The 25,849-nt window shown below is 45.9% G+C and overlaps 1 protein-coding gene across 1 annotated transcript in view; it reads left to right on the top strand.

The window, feature by feature from the left end:
- The window catches only part of SLIT1 (slit guidance ligand 1), a 320,078-nt gene that overhangs the window by 237,221 nt on the left and 57,008 nt on the right, over positions 1-25,849 (top strand). The window contains exons 22-23 of the mRNA XM_038744026.1: positions 3,211-3,279; positions 20,053-20,124. Coding sequence (XP_038599954.1) covers positions 3,211-3,279; positions 20,053-20,124 — 141 coding nt within the window. The remainder of the gene's footprint in view (positions 1-3,210; positions 3,280-20,052; positions 20,125-25,849) is intronic.

Genomic DNA, 25,849 nt, shown 5'->3' with positions numbered 1-25,849 from the left:
TTAAGCACTTCCTATGTGTCAAGCACTTTTCTAAGCCCTGGGGAGGATACAAGGTGATCAGGTCGTCCCATGTGGGGCTCACAGTCTTAATTCCCTCTTTACAGATGAGGTAACTGAGGCTCAGAGAAGTTAACTGACTTGCCCAAGGTCACACAGCAGACGTGTGGCGGAGCCGGGATTAGAGCCCATGACCTCTTACTCCCGCGCCTGGGCGTTATGTGACTTTGTGCAAGTCACTTTACTTCTCTAAAGTGCTTCTCTTCTCTTCTCTGCTTCTCTTATGAGAAGCAGCGTGGCTCAGTGGAAAGAGCATGGGCTTTGGAGTCAGAGGTCATGGGTTCAAATCCAGGCTCCACCACATGTCTGCTGTGTGACCTCGGGCAAGTCACTTAACTTCTCGGAGCCTCAGTTCCCTCATCTGTAAAATGGGGAAGAAGACTGTGACCCCCACGTGGGACAACCCTGATCACCTTGTATCCCCCCCCAGGGCTCAGAACAGTGCTTTGCACATAGTAAGTGCTTAACAAATGCCATCATTTATGTATTCTATTTATTTCTCTGGGCCTCAGTTACCTCATCTGTAAAATGGGGATGAAGACTGCGAGCCCCACGTGGGACAACCCTGATCACCTTCTATCCCCCCCCCCCCAGTGCTCAGAACAGTGCTTTGCACATAGTAAGCGCTTAACAAATGCCTTTATGTATTTTATTTCTCTGGGCCTCAGTTACCTCTTTTGTAAAATGTGGATTGAGACTGTGAGTCCCATGTGGGATAGAGACCATGTCCAACCTTATTAGCTTGTTATCTACCCCAGGGCATAGAATAGTTTTTGACTCATAGTAAGTGCTTAACAAATACCATCATCATCATCATTATTATTATTATCATTATTCAAGCTAATCAGGTTGGACACAGCCCTTGTCCCACATGGGGTTCATAGTCTTAATCCCCATTTTACAAATGAGGGAACTGAGGCACAGAGAAGTGAAGTGACTTGCCCAACGTCACACAGCAGATGAGTGGCAGAGCTGGGATTAGAACCCAGGTTCTTCTGACTCCCCAGGCCAGTGCTTTATCCACTAAGCCATGCTATGCTGTTTCTCTGTTTTATTTTATTGAGTGCTTACAGTGTGCAGAACTAAACCCTTGGGAGAGTCCAATAGAATTGATAGGCCATTCTGCTCTGATCCCCTTTCCCTTCTTCCATCTTGGGACCAGTCAATCAATCAATCATATTTATTGAGTGCTTACTGTGTGCAGAGCACTGTACTAAGCGCTTGGGAAGTACAACTCGGCAACACATAGAGACAGTCCCTACCCAACAGCGGGCTCACAGTCTAGAAGGGGGAGACAGAGAACAAAACCAAACATACTAACAAAATAAAATAAATAGAATAGATATGTACAAGTAAGATAAATAAATAAAATAATAAATATGTAGAAACATATATACATATATACAGGTGCTGTGGGGAAGGGAAGGAGGTAAGATGTGGGGATGGAGAGGGCGACGAGGGGGAGAGGAAGGAAGGGGCTAATTCTGGAAAGGCCTCCTGGAGGAGGTGAGCTCTCAGTAGGGCCTTGAAGGGAGGAAGAGAGCTAGCTTGGCGGATGGGCAGAGGGAGGGCATTCCAGGCCCGGGGGATGACGTGGGCCGGGGGTTGATGGCGGGACAGGCGAGAACAAGGCCTAACGGTGAGGAGATCAGCGGCGGAGGAGCGGAGGGTGCGGGCTGGGCTGGAGAAGGATAGAAGGGAGGTGAGGTAGGAGGGGGCGAGGGGATGGACAGCCTTGAAGCCCAGGGTGAGGAGTTTCTGCCTGATGCGCAGATTGATTGGTAGCCACTGGAGATTTTTGAGGAGGGGAGTAATGTGCCCAGAGCATTTCTGGACAAAGACAATCTGGGCAGCAGCATGAAGTATGGATTGAAGTGGGGAGAGACACGAGGATGGGAGATCAGAGAGAAGGCTGATGCAGTAGTCCAGACGGGATAGGATGAGAGCTTGAACGAGCAGGGTAGCGGTTTGGATGGAGAGGAAAGGGCGGATCTTGGCAATGTGCGGTGCTGAGACCGGCAGGTTTTGGTGACGGCTTGGATGTGAGGGGTGAATGAGAGAGCGGAGTCGAGGATGACACCAAGGTGGCGGGCTTGTGAGACGGGAAGGATGGTAGTGCCGTCAACAGAGATGGGAAAGTCAGGGAGAGGGCAGGGTTTGGGAGGGAAGGCAAGGAGTTGAGTCTTGGACATGTTGAGTTTTAGGTGGCGGGCAGACATCCAGATGGAGATGTCCTGAAGGCAGGAGGAGATGCGAGCCTGGAGAGAGGGGGAGAGAGCAGGGGCGGAGATGTAGATCTGACGGGATAGTCAGATCACCACTTTGGGTGGAGTCCTCTGGGAGAGCAATATTTGGGGACTTGGGGAGGGTGGGAAAAAAGGCAGAGATCAGAGCAGCCAGAGGGTATAAGAAGAAGTAATAGTAGTAGTCCCCTCTCAGGGTCATACCTGGAGAGTTTCCAGTCCTCTACCATTCACAACTACAGGAGGGAGAGTCAAGCAAAGGCCTACCCATTCCATTCCTAGCTTGGGCAGTGGCTAGCGAATGGAAAGCAATCTGCTACAAGTCAAAACTCACCCGTGCTGGGCAACAGTGGCAGGGGAGAGAGTTGAGGGCTTAGACTCAAGTTTACTGTGTGGAAGGAGGCAATGGTAAACCACTTCTGGATTTTTACCAAGCAAACTCTATGGATATGCTACCCGAACGATTGCAGATGGAATTGGGGCGTTCTGGGAGAGATGTATCTCAGGTATCACTATGAGTAGGACACGACTTGACAGCATAAGATGATGATGAATAGCTGTAGTAGTAATAGTCTTAATGTATTTTAAATGTGCAGAAAATGAACCAAGAGCTGAGAAAGAATTCCCCAGTGAGAATTAGATACAGTCGCTAGCCTTCGTGGAGAAGGGACCAGTGACAGACACACAAGGAGAGAGGAAACAAAACAGCAGATGACATAGAGATGTGAACAGATACCCCAAATGAAAGCCCAAATTCATTCAATCGTATTTATTGAGCGCTTACTGTGTGCAGAGCACTGTACTAAGTGCCTGGGAGGTACAAGTTGGCAGCGTATAGTGTCAGGTGGCTAGAGGAGCATGTTTTCTTGCTTTCTAGCTTGCATTCACCCGCGTGTTCTTTCTCTTGCAGCTATTTGGATGGAAATCAGTTCACATTAGTCCCCGGACAGCTCTCCACCTTCAAATACCTGCAACTGGTGTGAGTATCCCTGGGTTTTCCAACCCTGCTTCTCAGACCACCGCCTGCCACCCCTTCTTCTTCCCTCCCTCCCTCCTCTCACCACACTTTCCTCGGATATTTGGACCATCCTGTTCCAAACCAGGGCAAAGGAAGAGTCTGAATGGCTTAGTGTTGCTATGCAGGGTCAGGGCAGGACTGTCCGTCAGTCAGTCAATCGTATTTATTGAGTGCTTACTGTGTGCAAAGCACAGTACTAAGTCCCTGGGAGAGTACATGTAATAATATAACAAACACATTCCCTGCCCACAATAAGCTTACAGTCTAGAGGGGAAGGCAGACATTAATATAAATAAATAAATTACTGTCCTTACCATGCTGTGCTTGGGGCTTGCCAGTTGCTGTTAGAGGTATTAGGTGTCTGATAATAGTAATAATGGTATTTGTTAAGCACTTACTATGTGTCATGGCACTGTTCTAAGCGCTGGGATAGATACAAGCTAATCGGGTAGGACACAGTCCCTGTCCCGCATAGGGCTCACGGTCTTCATCCCCATTTTACAAATAATAATAATGATTGTATTTGTTCGTTCATTTATTCATTCAATTTTATTTATTGAGCGCTTACTGTGTGCAGAGCACTGTACTAAGCACTTGGGAAATACAAGTCAGCAACGTATAGAGACGGTCCCTGCCCAACAACGGGCTCACAGGCTAGACGGGGGAGACAGACAACAAAACAAAACATGTAGACAGGTGTCAAAATCGTCAGAACAAATAGAATTATAGCTGTAGGATAGGGAGGTAAGTGCCATGTCGTGCAGCCCGGGAGAATATCAAAGTGCTTAAGGGGGATACCGCTATGAGTGTAGTTGATGCAGAAGGGTAATAAAGGGCTTAATCATTCATTCATTCAATCGTATTTATTGAGTGCTTACTGTGTGCAGAGCACTGGACTAAGCACTTGGGAAGTACAAGTCGGCAACATATAGAGACGGTCCCTACCCAACAGTGGGCTCACAGTCTAGAAGGGGGAGACAGACAACAAAACAAAACATGTAGACTTGCCTCGTGGAGGCAGAATTGGAACCCAGGTCCCTGACGCATTCATTCATTCATTCAATCGTATCCATTGGCACTCACTACACTGTCAGCTTTTTTATTTCTATCAACACCCGTCCTCCCGGCTCTAATCAGCTCGTCATCGGCAGGGAACGTGACTCTCCCAAGCACTTAGTACAGCGCTCTGGCCGTAGTCAGCCCCCAATAAATCCCACCGATCACGCGTTCATCCAGTCGTATTTATCAAGGGCTTACCCCGTGCAGAGTGCTGTACTAAGCGCTTGGGAGAGGGCGACAGAACCAGACACGCTCCCCGCCCACAACGGGCATCTGGTCTACGGTCTAAGGTTCCCCCCCGCCAATGAGCGGAGCCCCCCGAGATCTACTTGGTGATTTAATTTCAGGAGGGTTTTGAAGGTGGGGAGAGCGGTGGGGTGTTGGGTGTGAAGGGGGAGAGTGTTTATGATGAGAGAGAGGACGTGGGCGAGGGGTCGGCAGTGAGACAGACGAGATGGAGGTATAGGGAGTAGGTTGGTGTGAGACCAGCGAAGTGCTGCCTTGTCATAGGAGAGTAGCGAGGTGAGGCAGGAGCGGTCAAGTTCTTTAAAAGCCAATGGTGAGGAGTTTCTTTTTGATGCGAGGTGGAAGTGCTTAGTATGTGCCAAGCACTGTTCTGAGCGCTGGTCTAGATAAAAGGTAATCAGGTTGTCCCACACGGGGCTCACAGTCTTCAGCCCCAATTTACAGATGAGGGAACTGAGGCACAGAGCAGTTAAGTGATTTGCCTGACAAACTGCACAGCAGACAAACTGGCAAAGCTGGGATTAGAACCCAGGTCCTTCCGACTCCCAGGCTTGGGCTCTGTCCATTAGATCACGTGGTGGGCAGTAGTCTAGGGGAGATGCAGTGGGGAAACCGGTCCATGGAGCAGCATGGTGCAGTGGTTAGAGCCCGGGTCTGGGACTCAGAAGATCATGGGACTCCGCCATTTTTAGACTGTGAGCCCAATGTTGGGTAGGGACTGTCTCTATATGTTGCCAATTTGTACTTCCCAAGCGCTTAGTACAGTGCTCTGCACATAGTAAGCGCTCAATAAATATGATCGATTGATTGATCATGGGTTCTAATCCCAGCTTTGCCAGTTTGTCTGCTGTGTGACCTTGGGCTAGTCACTTCACTTCACTGGGCCTCGGTTACCTCATCTGTAAAATGGAGATAGAGACTGTGAGCCCTACATGAGACAGGGACTGTGTCCAACCCAATTTGCTTGTATCCTCCCCAGTGCTTAGTACAGTACTTAGTAAGTGTCTAACAAATCCCACAATTATTATTATTATCGCTGGAGGAATCATCCCCACTTCCCCGCTCCCGGCTCCTCCACAAATCCCTCCTGGGAGGATGGAGAAATGCAGAGGCCCATGGAGTGAAGTTTTGGCCAGGCAGATTCTAGCACTAATCCCTGAGACCGGTGGGAAGGAGAACATGGTCACTGAGTTGGCTGAGGTCAGTATGCTGGGCTGACCGCCACTCAGGGGCGGGAGTAGCGGGAGGTGAAAGAAAAGTGAGAGGTGGAGATGGAGCCAAAGCTCCCACATTGAGTTCTGAACACCCAGGAGCAAGGTAGAGAAGCAGCGTGGCTCAGTGGAAAGTGCATGGGCTTTGGAGTCAGAGGTCGTGGGTTCAAATCCCGGCTCCGCCACTTGTCAGCTGTGTAACTTTGGGCAAGTAACTTCACTTCTCTGGACCCCAGTTACCTCATCTGTAAAATGGGGATTAATCAATCAATCAATCGTATTTATTGAGTGCTTACTGTGTGCAGAGCACTGTACTAAGCACATGGGAAGTACAAGTTGGCAACATATAGAGAAGGTCCCTACCCAACAGTGGGCTCACAGTCTAGAAGGGGGAGACAGAGAACAAAACAAAACATATTAACAAAATAAAATAAATAGAATAGATCTGTACAAGTAAAATAAATAAATAAATGGAGTAAAAATACGTACAAGCATATATACATATATACAGGTGTAGTGGGGAAGGGACGGAGGTAAGGCGGGGGGGTGAGGAGGGGGAGAGGAAGGAGGGGGCTCAGTCCGGGAAGGCCTCCTGGAGGAGGTGAGCTCTCAGTAGGGCCTCGAAGGGAGGCCCTACTGATTAAGACTAAGACTGTAAGCCCCCTGTGGGACAACCTGATCACCTTGTAACCTCCCCAGCGCTTAGAACAGTACTTTGCACATAGTAAGCGCTTAATAAATGCTATCATTATCATTATCATTATTATTATTAAATCCTGGCTCCGCCACTTGTCAGCTATGTGACTTTGGGCAAGTCACTTCACTTCTCTGGACCTGTTACCTCATCTGTAAAATGGGGATTAAGACTGTGAGCCCCCAGTGGGACAACCTGATCACCTTGTAACCTCCCCAGTGCTTAGAACAGTGCTTTGTACATAGTAAGCGCTTAATAAATGCTATTATTATTATTATTAGCATACATAGGAAGTAGGAGGAACCCGGCAAATATAAGGTGGAGCATTACTTGGTCAATGCCAAAAAAGGCAATCAATCTGTGGTATTTATTGAACACTTACTGTGTGCGGAGACCTGTACTTGGAAAATACAGTACATCAGAGTTGGTAGACACGATGCCTGCCCACAAGGAGCATGATGTAGTGGATAGATCTTGGGCCTGGGAATCAGAAGGTCATGGGTTCTAATTGATTGTGGTATTTGTTAAGCACTTACCATGTGCCAGGCACTGTCCTAAGTGCTGAGGTGGATATAAGCAAATTGGATTGGACACAATCCCTCTCCTGCATGGGGTTACAGTCTTCATCCCCATTTCACAGATGAGGAAACTGAGGCCTAGAGAAGTCAAGTGACTTGCCCAAGGTCACACGGCAGACAAGTGACAGAGTTAGGATTGAGAGAGACAGAGCTCCAAGGCCTGAGCTTTCTCCAGTGACAGAGTTGGGATTAGAAACATTGACTTTCTCACTCCAAGGCCTGAGCTTTCTCCACTATGCTATGCTGCTTCCCAATATTAGAGATCAGACTGTGATCTCTGGAGGTTCTGGTAACTGGGGAGATTCTCTTGTGTCCTGGATGGGCTAGTTGAACTCCTGCCTGAGACAAGGCTAATAATAATAATAATAATAATAATGGTATTTGTTAAGCGCTTACTATGTGACAAGCACTGTTCTAAGCACTGAATAATAATGGTGTTTGTTAAGTGCTTACTATGTGCCAGGCACTGTACTACGTGCTGGAGTGGATACAAGCAAATCCAGCTGGACACAGTCCCTTCCCATGTAAGGCTCACAATCTCAATCCCCCAGAGATGAAGTAACAGGCCCAGAGAAGTTAAGTGACTTGCCCAAGGTCACACAGCAAACAAGTGGTGGAGTAGGTATTAGAACCCATGACCTTCTGAATCCCAGGCCCATGCTGTATCTACTACGCCATGCTGTTTCTCAGCAGAATGGATCAGGGGAACACCCAAGTGAGTGCTTACTGTAGACAGAGCACTGTACTAAGCACCTGGGAGAGTACAGTGTAACAGAGTTGGTAGACACGTTCCCGGCCTACAAAGGTCTAATCCTGGCTCTGCCACTTGTCTGCTGTGTGACTTCACTGCCCTTCTTTGTGCCTCAGTTACCTCATCTGTAAAATAAGGATTAAGACTGTGAGCCCCATGTGGAACACGGACCGTGTCCAACCTGATTTGCTTGTACCCCAGTGCTTAGTATGGTCCCTGGCACATAGTAAGCGCTTAGCAAATACCATTTTTAAAGAAGGGAGTTTACAGTCTAGAGGGGGAGACAGACATTAAATGACATTATAGATATGTACTTAGGTGCTGTGGGGTTGAGGGTGGGGTGAATACAGGGCATAAATTCATTCTTTCACACATTCAATTGTATTTATTAAGCGCTTTCTATGTGCAGAGCACTGTACTAAGCACTTGAGAAAGAACACCACTTGAGAAGGCCGTCAAGGAAAGGAGCCGGAGTTGGTGTTTGCACTGGTCCTTCGTGTTCGTTTGAAGAATCCAAAGTAGAAGCCGAACCTCCCATCTCTGACTAACCATTTTGATGCTAGTGATGCCTATGTACTTGTTTTGTTTTGTTGTCTCTCTCCCCCTTCTAGACTGTGAGCCCGTTGTTGGGTAGGGATTGTCTCTATCTGTTGCCGAATTGTACTTTCCAAGCACTTAGTACAGTGCTCTGCACACAGTAAATGCTCAATAAATACGATTGAATGAATGAATGAATGAACAATATGAAAATAAACAGTCCCTGCCCACAGTGAGTTCACAATGGGAGTCTCCAAGTGCAAAGGCGATGCAGAAGGGAGAAGGAATAGGGGAAATGAGAGTTTAGCTTGTTCTTACCCAGTACGAACAGAGTCTGAAAGGGGCTATGGATCAGCCATAAGCACTCTTCAGTCATTTCATTCATTCATTCATATTTATTGAGTGCTTACTGTGTGCAGTATACTGTAATAAGTGTTTGGAAAGTACAGTTGAGCAATAGAGACAATCCCTGCCCACAATGGGTTTACAGCCTAGAAGAGGGAAGACAGACCTCAAAACAAGTAAACAGGCATCAGTATAAATAGAATTTTAGATATATACACATCAAAACAAGTAAACAGGCAGTATAAATAGAATTTTAGATATATACCCGTCAAAACAAGTAAACAGGCATCAGTATAAATAAATAGGATTATAGATATGTGCATACATACACAAGTGCTGTGGGGTGGGGAAGGGGGTTAGAGCAAAGGGAGCGAATTGAGGCAACAGGGAGGGGAGGGCGAACTGAAGAAAAGGGGGGCTCAGTCTGGGAAGGCCTCCTGGAGGAGGCAAGCCTTCAGTAGGGCTTTGAAGGGGGAAAGTGAGCTAGTTTGGCAGATGTGAGGAGGGAGGGCATTCCAGGCCAGAGGTAGGACATGGGCCAAGGGTCGACCGCGGGACAGGCTTAAACGAGGCACAGTGAGGAGGTTAGCAGCAGAGGAGCGGAGGGTGCGGGCTGGAATGGAGAAGGAGAGAAAGGAGGTGAGGTAAGAAGGGGCGAGGGGATGGAGAGCTTTGAAGCCAATAGTGAGGAGTCATGTGTCCAATCCCCTGAGTGTCAGGGGCCAGTCTTATTTGTCCAGTATTATATTCTTCGCTAGCACTTTCTAAAGTACCTTGTAATAATAATAATAATAATAATAATAACAATAGCATTTATTAAGTGCTTACTATGTGCAAAGCACTGTTCTAAGCTCTGGGGAGGTTACAAGGTGATCAGGTTGTCCCACGGGAGGCTCACAGTCTTAATCCCCATTTTACGGATGAGGTAACAGGCACAGAGAAGTGAAGTGAGTTGCCCAAAGTCACACAGCTGACAATTAGCGGAGCTGGGATTTGAGCCCATGACTCAACTTGTACTTCCCAAGCGCTTAGTACAGTGCTCTGCACACAGTAAGTGCTCAATAAATACGATTGATTGATTGATTGATTGACCTCTGACTCCAAAGCCTGTGCTCTTTCCACTGAGCCACGCTGCTTCTCTAAGCACATGCTGCTTGTACACACTAAGTGCTCAGTTAAATACCTGTGAGTGAATGAATGTGAGTTCCACATGGGACAGGGAATATGTCCAACCTGATTATCTTGAAAATACCCCTGATTATCTTCTATCTAGAGAAGCAGCGTGGGTTAGTGGCAAGAGTTTGGGTTTCGGGGTCAGAGGACATGAGTTCTAATCCCAGCTCCGCCACTTGTCTATTGTATGACCTTGGGCAAGTCACTTAACTTCTCTGTGCCTCAGTTACCTCATCTGTAAAACGAGGACTACTACTGTGAGCCCCATGTGGGACAACCCGATTACCTTGTATCTGCCCCAGCCCTTAGAACGGTGCTTGGCACATAGTAAGTGCTTAATAAATACTGTTATTATTATCCCAGTGCTTAGAAGAATGTTTGACACATAGTAAGCCCTTAACAAATGCCAGGGTTATTATTATTATCATCATTACTATCAGTATTGTCTTTTTATGAAATGGTATTTGTTAAGTGCTTACTATTGTCATTACTCTTGTGGTGAAAGCCCATCTCTGAGTTTGCCATGGTCAGGGAAGGATCCCAGCTGCCTTCTGATTGATTGGAGCCTCTGGAGTCATCCAGACTCCCCTCTTCCCTAAGGAATTTTTATTGCTACTTTGTGTACACACAGCAGGAGGATTACCTTGGGACTGCCAAGAGATTAATCACGGTCCTTTGTTGTGTTTAACCAAAGGTTTCAGTTTATTGTTGCTTGCCAGGGTGGAGGTGACTGGGGGGAGGGCGAGTTTGCTTGCTTTTCCTCACCCTTCTCCCCTCTCATCTTCCCCTCCTTTGTCTTTTACTCATTTTCTGGATCTTCCCTTTGCTCTATTTTCTCTCCTCTTTGGACTGGGAGCCTTATAAAGGGCAGAAACTGTCTCCAGCGGGGTTGTTTTTTACTTACCCCATTGCTTATTACATTGCTTGGCAGGTAGCCACTGCTTAAGAAATGCTACAATTATTATCATCCTTAAACCTCTTTTTTATGGTATTTGTTAAGTGCTTACTCTGTGTCAAACACAGTTCTAAGCGCTGGGGTAGGTACAAGTTTATTAGGTCAGACACAGTCCCTGTTCATTCATTCATTCATTCAATGGTATTTATTGAACACTTACTATGTGTACAACAGTGTAGTAAGTGCTTGGGACAGTACAATGCAAGAATAAACAGTGATAGTCCCTGCCCACAATGAGCTTACAGTCTAGAGGGGAAGGAGACAGACATCAATACAAATAAATAAATTACAGTTATGTACAAGAGTGCTATGGGTCAGGGAGGGGGGAAAGGCAAAGAACAGTGCTTTGCACATAGTAAGTGCTTAATAAATGCCATTAAAAAAAGGGTGAAAGTCAGGGTGATGCAGAAGGGAGTAGGACATGAGGAAAAGTGGGGCTTAGTCTGGGAAGGCGTTTTGGAGGAGATTTGCCTTTGAAGGCTTTGAAGCAGAAGAGAGTAATTGTCTGTGTGATTTGAGAGGGGAGGGGGTCCCAATCAATCAGTCGTATTTATTAAGCGCTTACTGTGTGCAGAGCACTGTACTAAGCGCTTAGTCCCAGGCCAGAGGCAGGATGTGGGCCAGGGGTCAGTGGTGAGACAAGCGAGATGGAGGCCCAGGGAGAAGGTTAGCACTACAGGAGCAAAGCGGGCGGGCTTTGTTGTAGAAGGAAAGAAGCGAGGTGAGGTGGGAGGGGGCAAGGTGGTGGACTGCTTTAAAGCCAATGGTGAGGATTTTTTTTTGATGTGGAGGTGGATGGGCAACCACTGGAGTTTTTTGAAGAGCTGAATGACATGTCCTGAACGTTTTTGTAGAAAAATGATCCAGGCAGCAGAGTGAAGTATGGACTGGAGTGGGGAGAGACTGGAGGCTGATGCAGTAATCCAGGCGGGACAGGATGAGTGATTGTATTAACATGTTAGCAGTTTGAATGGGGAGGAAGGGCGGATTTTAGCGATGTTGTGAAGGTGGGACTGACAGGATTTAGTGACGGATTGAATATGTGCGTTGAATGACAGAGAGGAGTCAAGGATAGCTCGAAGGTTACAGGCTTGTGAGACAGGAAGGATGATGTTGCCATCTACAGTGATGAGTAAGTCAGGGGAAAGATGGGAAAGATGACATAACTTAGGCATGGAGAAGTTAAGTAAATTTCCTAAGCTCCTACAATAGGCAAGTGTCAGAGCCAGGCTTAGAACCCAAGACATCCTCTCTTTGACATCCACCCTGATGGTTATGGATTACTGGACATCCACATCCCTGACTTTTCCCCGTTAGTCACGAAGGAATTGAGCCAAACTCTTCTTGAACCTACAGTGTTGGGTCTGCACAGCTTCCTGTGGTAATGAGCTCCATATGTTCACTATCCACTGTGTGAAAAATGGTTTCCTTTTGTTTGTTTTGAACTTCTCCTCTTCAGATGTCAATAGGGCCCGTGCCGCCTCATTCTGCTGTTCTGCTGATGTGGGATTTGGTGTCCGACCATTTTGCGTCTTTCTGCTTCATAGTTCGGTCCACTTCAATCGTGTCTCCGGTCAGCCTTTCAGCTTTCCAGACTGGAGTCCAGTCTGTCTTCCTCTGTCCCCCACAGTTGGAGGAGCCCCACCCTTGAGAACCAAAGCCAGTTTTGATAAGTTAGTTGAGATCTGGATGAATTTACCTCGGTGCCAATTAGTTTGGATAATTGGCTTCCTCATGTCCTGTATAGACTTGATTGTGTGACTCACACAAGGCCTGCCCCTTCCTCTCCATCCCATCAGCCATAGCCTTTTTTTAAAAATGGTATTTGTTTAGGTGCTTACTTATTCATTCACTCAGTTGTATTTATTGAGCGCTTACTGTGTGCAGAGCACTGTACTAAGCGCTTGGGAAGTCCAAGTTGGCAACATATAGAGATGGTCCCTACCCAACAGTGGGCTCACAGTCTAGAAGGGGGAGACAGAGAACAAAACAAAACATATTAACAAAATAAAATAAATAGAATAAATGTGTACAAATAAAATAGAGTAATAAATACGTACAAACATATATACATATATACAGGTGCTGTGGGGAGGGGAAGGAGGTAAGGCAGGGGGGTGGGGGGGAGGGGGAGAGGAAGCAGGGGGCTCAGTCTGGGAAGGCCTCTGCTCTGCTTCATAGTTTGGTCCACTTCAATCATGTCTGTGCCAGACACTGTACTAAGTGCTGGGATAGATTAATCAGTCCATCGTATTTATTGAGCACTTACTGTGTGCAGAGCACTGTACTAAGCGCTTGGGAAGTACGAGTTGGCAACATATAGAGACAGTCCCTACCCAACGGTGGGCATAGATACAAGGTAGTTGCTTTGGACACACTCCCTATCCCACTTGGGGATCACAGTAAGTAGGAGGGAAAACAAGCATTGAATCCCCATTTTACAGATGAGGAAACTGAGGCACAAAGAAGTTAAGTCGGTTGCCCAAAGTCACACAGCAGACAACAGGCAGAGCTCTGGTCTGCCCAGAATGATCTTCCGCATATCCCTTTCTTTGCCAAGTCATGTCACCATCTCTCAGAAATCCCCATGAACTGCCCATCTCTGATGGGTCTCATGCCTACCATCATGGCCGAACACCGAAAATCTTCTCAGTTGTCTTTGTTTCCTCTCTCTACTTTGTCCCTTTTCCAGTTTCCTCTCTCCTCAAAACCACTTCTCTCCCACCCTCATTTCACACACTTTTTCCCTATAAGAGTGCTTAGTACAGTGCTCCAGTGCTTAGTACAGTGCTTTGCACGTAGTAAGCGCCTAATAAATGCCATCATTATTATAAGAGAATCGACAAGAAATGAGTCCAGTCCTAGGATTAAAAACAATAACTCCCTAAAGAGGAGGATAAAACGTTTCATCTAGAGAGGGTGCACCTTTAATCATCTGGCGAACCAGATGTACTCCCCAAAAATGGAATTAAATCAGTCTGACTCTTCATTCATTCATTCATTCATTCAATCATATTTATTGTGCTTACTGTGTGCAGAGCACTGGACTAAGCGCTTGGAAAGTACAAGTCGGCAATATATAGAGACGGCCCCTGCCCAGCAACGGGCTCACAGTCTAGAAGGGGGAGACAGACAACAAAACAAAACATGTAGACAGGTGTCAAAATCGTCAGAACAAATAGAATTATAGCTGTATGCACATCATTAACAAAATAAATAGAATAGTAAATATGTACAAGTAAAATAAATAGAGTAATAAATCTGTACAAATATATACAAGTGCTGTGGGGAGGGGAAGGAGGTAGGGCAGAGTCGGGGGATGGGGAAGAGGAGAGGAATCAATCAATCAATCAATCGTATTTATTGAGCACTTACTATGTGCAGAGCACTGTACTAAGCGCTTGGGAAGTACAAATTGCATCACATAGAGACAGTCCCTACCCAACAGTGGGCTCACAGTCTAAAAGGGGGAGACAGAGAACAGAACCAAACATACCAACAAAATAAAATAAGTAGGATAGAAATGTACAAGTAAAATAAATAAATAAATAAATAAATAGAGTAATAAATATGTACAACCATATATACATATATACAGGTGCTGTGGGGAAGGGAAGGAGGTAAGACGGGGGGATGGAGAGGGGGACGAGGGGGAGAGGAAAGAAGGGGCTCAGTCTGGGAAGGCCTCCTGGAGGAGGTGAGCTCTCAGCAGGGCCTTGAAGGGAGGAAGAGAGCTAGCTTGGCGGATGGGCAGAGGGAGGGCATTCCAGGCCCGGGGGATGACGTGGGCCGGGGGTCGATGGCGGGACAGGCGAGAGCGAGGTACAGTGAGGAGATTAGTGGTGGAGGAGCGGAGGGTGCGGGCTGGGCAGTAGAAGGAGAGAAGGGAGGTGAGGTAGGAGGGGGCGAGGTGATGGACAGCCTTGAAGCCCAGGGTGAGGAGTGGTGCGCTTGATGCGCAGATTGATCAAAAATTTTCGCGGAGGACGCGGGGGGTGGGCGGCGGGCGGAGAGGGGCGGGCCCCCCCCCCCGGAATCCCCTCCGACCCCCCACCGCGCCTCGACCGAAAGGAAAAAAGGGGCTCAGTCTGGGAAGGCCTCCTGGAGGAGGTGAGCTCTCATGAGGGCTTTGAAGGGAGGAAGAGAGCTAGTCTGGCTCTCTTCTGGTTCTCTTCATCTATTCAGTACCCGCTAGAGGTCTAGAGGTCACCCTATTCAGATGAGGCTATTTGCCTAATGATAATAAATATGGTATTTATTAAGCATTTCCTATGTGCCAAACTCTGTGTTAAGTACTGGGCTAAATATGACAATTTGATCAGATGCTACCCTTTTATCTCCATTTAAAGATGAGGAAACAGGTTAAGTGACTTGCCCAAGGTCACACAGTCAACCCATGGCCAGGCTGAGATCGGAACATGGCTCTGCTGGACCCTAGACCCATTCTCTTTCCACTAGGCCAAACTGTCTAATCCTTCCATCATCATCATCATCAATCGTATTTATTGAGCGCTTACTGTGTGCAGAGCACTGTACTAAGCCCTTGGGAAGTACAAATTGGCAGGGAAGTAGACAGAACAAACACAGCTGCTGCCTGTACTGTGGCAGTCCCTGCAAGGTGATCAGACTGTGGAATAATTAATAATAATAATAATGGTATTTGTTAAGTGCTTACTATGTGCCAGGCACTGTACTCAGCACTGGGGTGGATATCAATCAATTGTATTTACTGAGCGCTTACTGTGTGCAGAGCACTGTACTAAGCGCTTGGGAAGTACAAGTTGGCAACATATAGAGACGGTCCCTACCCAACAGTGGGCTCACAGTCTAGAAGAACCAGGGTTTTATCCTCCTCTCTAGGGAGTTACTGATTTTTAATCATAGGACTGGACTGTGAGCCCACTGTTGGGTAGGGACTGTCTCTATATTTTGCCAACTTGTACTTCCCAAGCGCTTAGTACAGTGCTCTGCACACAGTAAGCGCTCAATAAATACGATTGATTGATTGCTTGATATCTTGTCGATTCTCTTATGGGGAAAAAGTGTGTGAAATGAGGGTGGGAGAGAAGTGGTTTTGAGGAGAGAGGAAACTGGAAAAGGGACAAAATAGAGAGAGGAAACAAAGACGACTGAGAAGATTTTTGGCGTTCGGCCACGATGGTAGGCGTGAGACCCATCAGAGATGGGCAGTCCATGGGGATTTCTGAGAGATGGTGACATGACATGCCAAAGAAATATAAGCAAGTAGAGTCGGATACAGTCTCTGACCATGTGGTGCTCACAGTCTCGATCCCCATTTTACAGATGAGGTAACTGAAGCCCAGAGAAGTTAAGTGACTCGTCCAAAGTCACACAGCAGACAAGTGGTGCTTCCCTTGCTAATTGCCTTCTTGCTCCATGTGCCCTCCTTTGCCAGCCCGTATCTTTTTCAAGCTGGACACCGGATTACTCCTCTGCCTCTTTCTTCCCTATATTTTCTAGTCTTGTTGGTTCTTGTTAGGGTTGTGGCTCTAATTCATGTCATCAGAACTGGGGATCCCCATTAGTAGTAATAACAATAATACTAATAACTGTGGTATTTGTAAAGCGCTTACTACGTGCCAGGCACTGTACTGAGCATTGGAGCATTTCTAGACTGTGAGCCCATTGTTGGGTAGGGACCGTCTCTATATGTTGCCGACATAATAATATGCCTTCTAACTCTTTTGTCTATTGGACTCTCCCAAGTCCTTAGTACAATGCTCTGCAGATAGTAAGCACTCAATAAATACCATCGGTTGAATGAATGAATGATTGGTCAGCTCTCTGGAAGATACTTTGATAAGTATTATTCTATTTATTTATTTGTTTTACTTGTACATATCTATTCTATTTATTTTATTTTGTTAGTATGTTTGGTTTTGTTCTCTGTCTCCCTCTTTTAGACTGTGAGCCCACTGTTGGGTAGGGACTGTCTCTATATGTTGCCAACTTGTACTTCCCAAGCGCTTAGTACAGTGTTCTGCACACAGTAAGCGCTCAATAAATGTGATTGATTGATTGATTGATTATAATAATGATGGAATTTGTTAAGCGCTTACTATGTGCAAAGCACTGTTCTAAGCTCTGGGGAGGTTACAAAGTGATCACGTTGCCCCATGGGGGGCTCACAGTTTTAATCCCCATTTTACAGATGAGGTAACTGAGGCACAGAGAAGTTAAGTGACTTGCCCAAAGTCACACAGCTGACATTTGGCGGAGCCGGGATTTGAACCCATGACCTCTGACTCCAAAGCCCGTGCTCTTTCCACCGAGCCACGCTGCTTCTCAAGCGCTTGGTACAGTGCTCTGCACACAATAAGCGCTCAATAAATACGATTGAACGAAAGAGTTGGAGTAGATACATGCAAATCAGGCTGGACACAGTCCCTTGTCTCTCAGTCTTAATCCCCATTTTACAAATGAGGTAGTTGAGTCACAGAGAAATGTAGTGATTTACCCAAGGTCACACAGCAGACAAGTAGCAGAGCTATGGTTAGAACCCAGGTCCTTCTGACTCCCAGGACTGAACTCTATCCAGTAACAGTAGTAGTAGTAATACTACAGAGAAGCAGTGTGGCTCAGTGGAAAGAGCACAGGCTGGGGAGCCAGAGGTTGTGGGTTCTAATCCTGGCTCTGCCACTTGTCAGCTGTGTGACTTTGGGCAAGTCACAACTTCTCTGGGCCTCAGTTACCTCAGCTGGAAAATGGGGATAAAGACTGTGAGCCCCACGTGGGACAACCTGATTACCTTGTATCTACCCCAGCGCTTAGAACAGTGATTGGCACACAGTAAGCACTTAACAAATACCAACATTATTATTATTATTATTACTAAGAAGCAGCGTGGCTTAGTTGAAAGAGCCTGGGCTTGGGAGCCAGAGGTCGTGGGTTCTAATCCCGGCTCCGCCACTTGTCAGCTTTGTGACTTTGGGCAAGTCACTTAACTTCTCTGTGCCTCAATTACCCCATCTGTAAAATGGGGATTAAGACTCTGAGCCCCATGTGGGGCAACCTGATAACCTTATATATCAGCTGTGTGACTTTGGGCAAGTCACTTAACTTCTCTGTGCCTCAGTTACCTCATCTGTAAAATGGGGATTGACTGTGAGCCCCCCATGGGACAACCTGATCACCTTGTAGCCTCCCCAGCGCTTAGAACAGTGCTTTGCACATAGTAAGTGCTTAATAAATGCCATAGTCATTATTATTATTATTATTATATCTACTAGCACTTAGAACAGTGCTTGGCAAATAGTAAGTGCTTAACAAATACCGTAATTAGTAGTAGTAGTAATACCAACTCTGTTATTATTGCACTTTGCCCAGCACTTAGTGCAGTGTACTGCACACAGTAAGCACTTTATTCATTCATTCATTCATTCAATCGCATTTACTGAGCGCTTACTGTGTGCAGAGCACTGTACTAAGCGCTTGGGAAGTACAAGCTTAATAAATATGATTGATTTATTGAGACCTACTGAGTACCATTCACTCACAAATGTCCAACAGATACTGAGGACCTGTTCCCTGCCCACAAGGGAGCTTCTCCTCCAATGCTCAGGAGCTGCTTCTAAAGAAGCAGTGTGCCCTAGTGGGAGGAGCCCGGGCCTGGGAATCAGATGACCTTAGGCAAGTCATTTAACTCCTCTGGGCCTCTTTTGCCTCATCTGTAAAATGGGAATTAAATCCTATTCCCTCCTACTTAAACTATGAGCCTCCTATGGACAGGAACTATGCCCTAAATGTTAAGCAGGGGAGGAATTGGGAGAACAAAGACTGAGAAAGTGAGCCAGGCCAGGACAGAGTGAAAGAGAAGCTCAGGAGGGAGAGAAAGCAAGTCATGAGGAGACAGAAGAAAGCAACATGACCTAGTGGAAAGAGCACAGGCCTGGGAATCAGAGGACCAGGGTTCTAATCCTGGCTCTGCCATTTGCCTGCTGTGTGACCTTGGGAAAGTCACTTCACTTGGAAGCAGCATGGCTTAGTGGAAAGAGCACGGGCTTGAGAGTCAGAGGACGGGGGTTCTGATCCCGGCTCCACCGCTTGTCTGCTGTGTGATCTTGGGCAAGCCACTTAACTTCTCTGTGCCTGAGGTATCTCATCTGTAAAATGGGGATTAAGACTGTGAGCCCCACGTGGGACAACCTTGTATCTACCCCAGCGCCTAGAACAGTGCTTGGCACATAGTAAGCACTTTAAAAATACCAATATTATTATTATTATTCTCTGGGCTTCAGTTACCTAATCTGTAAAATGGAGATAAAGACTGTAAGCCCCATGTGGGACAGGGATTCTGTCCAACTGGCTAGCTTATATCTACCTTAGCACTTAGTACAGTTTCTCGCACATAGTAAAAGCTTAACAAATGCCATTAAAAAAAAGACTTCCTGAGAAGCACCATGGCTAGTGGAAAGAGGAAAGGACTGTGAGTAAGAAGGGCAGAGACCTAGTCCTGGCTCTGCCACTTGCCTGCTTTGTGACCTCAGTGCCTCAGTTTCCTCATCTGTAAAATGGGGATTCAGTTCCTGCTCTCCCTCCCCCTTAGTGTGTGAGCACCATGTGGGACAAGGACTGTGTATGATTATATTGTATTATAGCTACGCTAGTGCTTAGCACAGTGCTTGGCATACAGCAAGCCCCTATTAACAAATACCCCAATTCTTATTATAAAATACTAAAGGGAGCAGAAACAGGAGAGAAGAGAGAGGTGGAGGTCAACAGCGGAGGTGCGAATATTTTAGGACATTAAAAAAGAGTTTAAAAAGAGAGGTTAAAAAAGAGAGGTTAGAGGAAGAAAGGTAGAAGTGCCAAACGGAGGTGGATATTTTTCTTTCTTTGATAAATGATGCTTTTATTTTCCAGAGAGTTAAGTGATGACCATATCAGCCCTTGAAGCAATTCTTCCTTCAACCATATCAGCCCTTGAAGCAATTCTTCCTTCTCCAGCATGATCCAACTTAACAAAATAATTTTTGTTATGAAATACTAAAAGGAGCAGAAACAGGAGAGAAGAAAGAGATGGAGGACAACAGGGGAAGGGTGAATATTTCAGGACATTAAGAAAGAGCTAGAAAGGGACAGAGAGGTTGGGGGAAGAATGGTAGAAATGCCAAGCAGAAATGGATATTTTTCTTTCTTTGATAAATGGTGCTTTTGTTTTCCAGGGACTTGAGTAACAACAAGATCAGTTCTTTAAGCAATTCTTCCTTCACCAACATGAGCCAGCTCACCACACTGTAAGTGTCTATATGGGAGGCTGGGTGGGAGGGTTCGTGATGAGCTTGGAAATCATGTTGTATTTTACTCTCTATCCATCAATCAATTAATCGTATTCATTAATTTAATGTATTTATTTAGCACTTACTGGTGCAGAGCACTGTACTAAACACTTGGGAAAGTACAATACAAGAATAAACAGTGACATTCCCTGCCCACAGCACGCTTACAGTCTAGAGAGCTTACTATGTGTAGAGCACTGTACTAAGTGCTGTCACAATATAACAGAGTTGGTAGATGCATTCCCGGCCCACTATGAGCATAGGGTCTAGAAGGTCTGCAGTCTCCCAAAAGTTTAGTACAGTGCTTTGCACACAGTAAGTGTTTATTAAATACGTTAAAAATTCATTTGGCCCCAAAATGTTTTGGTAAGCCACAGTGTTGCTCTTCTTCTGTCTCCCCTCCACCCTGACCGCACCTTGAACCCAAAGACATCCATCCCGATCCCAGACTCATACCTCCCTTTCCCCTTCTCTCCCGACCCCACGGGCCTGAAGTGTGAAGTTCATAGCCCGAACCTAGTGTCTATGGTGGGTTTGCCAAGCTATTCACAATGGAGGAAATAGCGTGGCATAATGGAAAGAGCACCGGCTTAGGAGTCAGAGGGACCTGGGTTCTGTTCCTGGCTCTGCCACTTATTTGCTCTGTGACTGTGGGCAAGTCACTTCACTTCTCCGGGCCTCAGTTACCTCATCTGTCAAACGGGGATGAAGACCGTGAGCCCCATGTGGAACATGGACTGAGTCCAACCTGCTTAGCTTGTATCTACCCCAGTGCCTGGCACGGAGTAATGGCTTAACAAATACCATAAAAACGAACAAAAATATCTGTTCTCCCTCCCCTTTAGACTGTGAGCCCCCTGTGGGTCAGGGACTGTGTCCTATCCGATTGCACTGTTATAATAATAATGATAATAATAACAATAATGAGGGTATTTGTTAAGCACTTACTATGTGCCAAGCACTGGGGTAGAAACAAGGTAATCAGGTTGTCCCACTTGGGGCTTAAAATCTTAATCCCCATTTTACAGATGAGGGAACAGAGGCACAATGACTTTTTTATGGCATTTATTAAGCGCTTACTATGTGCAAAGCACTGTTCTAAGCGCTGGGGAGGTTACAAGGTGATAAGGTTGTCCCACGGGGGGCTCACAGTCTTAATTCCCATTATACAGATGAGGTAACTGAGGCACAGAGAAGTTAAGTGACTTGCCCAAAGTCACATAGCTGACAGTTGGCGGAGTCAGAACTTGAACCCGTGACCTCTGACTCCAAAGCCCGTGCTCTTTCCACTGAGCCATGCTGCTTCTTCTACCCACAGCGCTAAGTACAGTGCTTGGCACATAGCGCTCAACAAGTACCACAATTATTATTAGAATTATTATTATCCACCACTTTCATTTCCTACGTTTTTTTCATTTCGAAGGGTCTTTCTGGCCTTGTGTGTACTGTCGGTTGGCCCCGGCGTACATCAGCCTAAACGTCTCATCTAGCCGAGGACATTTATTGAATGGCGAATGCTCAATAGTTGTTTTCAGAGCCGAAGTCGTTTCGATTCCCCTTTATAAGACAACAGGAGGGTCAACCTGCAACAATGAAAATTCATTCAATCGTATTTATTGAGCGCTTACTGTGTGCAGAGCACTGTACTAAGCACTTGGGAAGTACAAGTTGGCAACATCTAGAGATGGTCCCTACACAGTAGCGGGCTCACAGTCTAGAAGGGGGAGATACCCATCTTCATACACCTCAGGAATGACTTACAATGTTACTTAAAATTTCCAAAACCTAGATAGTACTGTGACCAATTTCTGCTGGCCAAGTCACCTGTGATTAACCAGCCAACTTTCCAAAAACATCTGTTATTTTGTTCTTTACCACCTGCATTCTTATGAAAACTTGTACAACTCACATATGCATTTACTGACTGGGAAAACACCATTTATCCAAGTTTAAACGTTCTTTACTGCTCCCCAAGCTTGTTGCAAGTCAAAATACCGCATGCCCTTTTTGTGGGGGGGAAGGGGCCGGGGGGAGAGAATCTGCTTTCTGATTTAAATACTACACCTCATTTTCCCAAATAAAATAATCGGGAAGAGGGAAAAAAAAATTGCTGCCTTAAAGAATTTCACCACCGCCAACATATATAAACTGATCCTCAAAGCCAGACTCCAGTGAGCCCACAAGGAAACATTTCTGCTGCCTTATTAATACCACCATCTCCAGAAGAAACTCCAAACATGTCATCTCACCATTCTTACCCTATAAAATGGTGCCTACTTACAAACGTGATTAAAGTTCTTCACAAACTTGAAGGGTAGATTCGGATAGCCAATTCACGAACATCCGTCATTCACAATTATCAGTGGAAGGGAAGACGGTCTAAACTATTTCTGGTGGTATGCTGGCTACTCCCAGTTAAACCAGAGCCTAAATGAGGCTGAATATTCATAGTGGGCAGCCAAAACATCTTGTTTACTGTCAAATGTGTCGCCCTCCCACAGAACAAGTAGTGGAAGGAGCACAAAGGTCCAGGGAAAGAAACAAAAGCTCGGAACAGTCCGAGAAACAAGCAGGGATGACTCAGGCCAGTGGCTGGACTGGGTTCTGTCCCCCTGGTTGATCCCACGGGGAAGCAGGCGAGTGCTGATCTCTATGGAAGAGCCGGCACCCCACCTTTTTATTTTTTAATGGTATTTCTTAAGCATAATAATAATAATAATGGCATTTATTAAGCGCTTACTCTGTGCAAAGCACTGTTCTAAGCGCTGGGGAGGTTACAAGGTGATCATGTTGTCCCACAGCGGGCTCACAGTCTTAATCCCCATTTGACAGATGAGGTGCCTGAGGCACAGAGAAGTGAAGTGACTTGCCCAAAGTCAGCTGACACTTGGCAGAGCCGGGATTTGAACCCCCGACCTCTGACTCCAAAGCCCGGGCTCTTTCCACTGAGCCACGCTGCTTGTGCCAAGTACTGCACTAAGCGCTGCGGTAGTTACAAGATAAACAGGTTGGACACAGTCCCCGTCCCACACGGGGCTCACGGGCTGAATCCCCTTTTTGCAGTTGAGGAAAGGGAGGCACAGGGAAGTGAGGTGACTTGCCCAAGGTCACAGGGCAGACAAGAGGTGGAGCTGGGATTAGAACCCAGGTCCTTCTGACTCCCAAATCCGGGCTCTAACCCTGAGGCCACACTGCTTCCTAAAGCCCCCTGCAGCTGCAGTTAGACACTCCCTTAGTCCCTTTATTTCTGACAACTCCTGTGCCTCATCTTCCCTGATACCCTGGTCACTCCTTTAGGGCGGGATACACATCCTCCAAGCGTTCAGTACAGTGTTCTGCACACAGTAGCTGCTCACGCAATACCGTCCTTGATAACACCTCCAGTGGTATTATTTGAGCACCTACAGCATGCAAGATTTGTTTGTTAGGCTACTTATTAAGTGCTTCCTCTGTGCCAAGCGCTGTGCTAAATCCTGGGGTTGATTCACGTATAACCGGAGAAGCAGCATGGCCTATTGGAAAAAGCATGGGCCTGGGAGGAACTGGGTCTAATCCCGGCTCTTCCACTTGCTTGCTTTGTGACCTTGGACAAGTCACTTTAACTTCTCTGTGTCTCAGTTCCTTTAACTGTAAAATGGGGATTCAATATCTGTTGATGATGATGATGGTATTTGTTAAGCGCTTACTACGTGCTGAGTACTGTTGTAAGCGCTGGGGTAGAAGCAAGGTCATCAGGTTGTCCCACGGGAGGCTCACAGTCTCAATCCCAATTTTCAGATGAGGCAACTGAGGCACAGAGAAGTGACTTGCCCAGTCACACAGCTGACAAGTGGCGGAGCCAGGATTAGAACCCATGACCTCTGATTCCCAAGCCTGTGCTTTTTCCCCTAAACCACGCTGATCTCCCTCCTACTTAGACTCTGAGCCCTGTGTGGGATAGGGACTGTGTCCAACCTAATTAATGTAAACCTACCCCAGTGCTTAGAACAGTGATTAACACATAGTAAGCGCTTAACAAATATCATTAAAAAACCACAGCCCCTACACTCATGGAGCTCAGATTATATGGGGGTGGTGATGATTTCTATTTTTTTATAGTTTCATATTTATCTGTTCTCACATTAGATTTTTGTGTTTTCCACTTGTCTCTGTGTCTGGATATATTTGTTCACATCAATCAATCAATCGTATTTATTGAGCGCTTACTGTGTGCAGAGCACTGTACTAAGCGCTTGGGAAGTACAAGTTGGCAACATATAGAGACAGTCCCTACCGAACAGTGGGCTCACAGTCTCAGTATTGTTGAGCTCAAGGCCACACACTGCTATAGACCAAGGTTCTGGTCTAATTATAATAATAATAATAATAATAATAATAATAATAATAATTATTATTATTATTATTATTCCCTTTGCCCTGATAATAATAATAACAACGATAATTATATTAATAATTAATATATTCAATATAATCGCATCATAATTATAATCAATAATAATTAATTATAATCGATATGATTATTAATTAATAATTAATATGCTGATATATTGTAGTTATATTATAATTGTGATTATTGATATAATTAATATAATATATTATAATTATATTAATGATAATAATAATAATTACCTGTCCCAGATAATAATAATAATAATGATGATGGCATTTATTAAGTGCTTACTATGTGCAAAGCACTGTTCTAAGTGCTGGGGAGGTTACAAAGTGATCAGGTTGTCCCATGGGGGGCTCACAGTCTTAATCCCCATTTTGCAGATGAGGTAACTGAGGCACAGAGAAGTTAAGTGACTTGCCCAAAGTCACGCAGCTGACAATTGGTGGAGCTGGGATTAGAACCCATGACCTCTGACTCCAAAGCCCATAGACCCTCAGGGAAGCTTCAGTTTGGCTAAACTTCTAGACTGTGAGCCCACTGTTGGGTAGGGACCGTCTCTATATGTTGCCAACTTGTACTTCCCAAGCGCTTAGTACAGTGCTCTGCACACAGTAAGCGCTCAATATATTCGATTGAATGAATGAATGAACTCTGCCCTGGGCATCTTTCTGCCAGCCTAGGAGGCGTAATGTACCTCTGAGCTCCCTGTCATCATCAATATCACCATCAATGGTATTTATTGAGCGCTGACTATGTACAGAGCGCAGTGCTAAGTGTGTACAAGAGTACAATACAACAGAGTAAGCAGATACATTTCCCTGCCCACAGTGAGATCAGTCCATGATATTTGTTGAGCATTTACTCTGTGCACAGTAATAATGATGGTACTTGTTAAGTGCTTACTATGTGCCAGGCACTCTACTAAGCGCTAGGCACTGAACTAAACGCTGTACTACGTGCTCGGGAGAATACAGTAGACAATCCCTCCCTTCAAGAAGCTTACAGTCAATCAATCTATTTATTGATTGATTGATTGATGTATTGAGCTCTTACTATGGTCAGAACACTGAAGAGAAGCAGCATGGCATAGCTAGAGCAAGGGCCTGGGAGTAAGTAGGTAATGAGTTCTAATTCCGGCTCTGCCACTTGTCTGCTGTGTGACCTTGGGCAAGTCACTTGACTTCTCTGGGCCTCAGTTACCTCATCTGGAAAATGGGGATTGAGACCGTGAGCCCCACACGGGACAGGGACTGTGTCCAACCCAATTTGCTTGTATTCACCCCAGCGCTT

This window comes from Tachyglossus aculeatus, chromosome 3 (assembly GCF_015852505.1).
Source record: "Tachyglossus aculeatus isolate mTacAcu1 chromosome 3, mTacAcu1.pri, whole genome shotgun sequence".
NCBI classification, from domain to species: Eukaryota; Metazoa; Chordata; class Mammalia; order Monotremata; family Tachyglossidae; genus Tachyglossus; species Tachyglossus aculeatus.
This window is presented reverse-complemented; position numbering and strand designations above follow the sequence as displayed.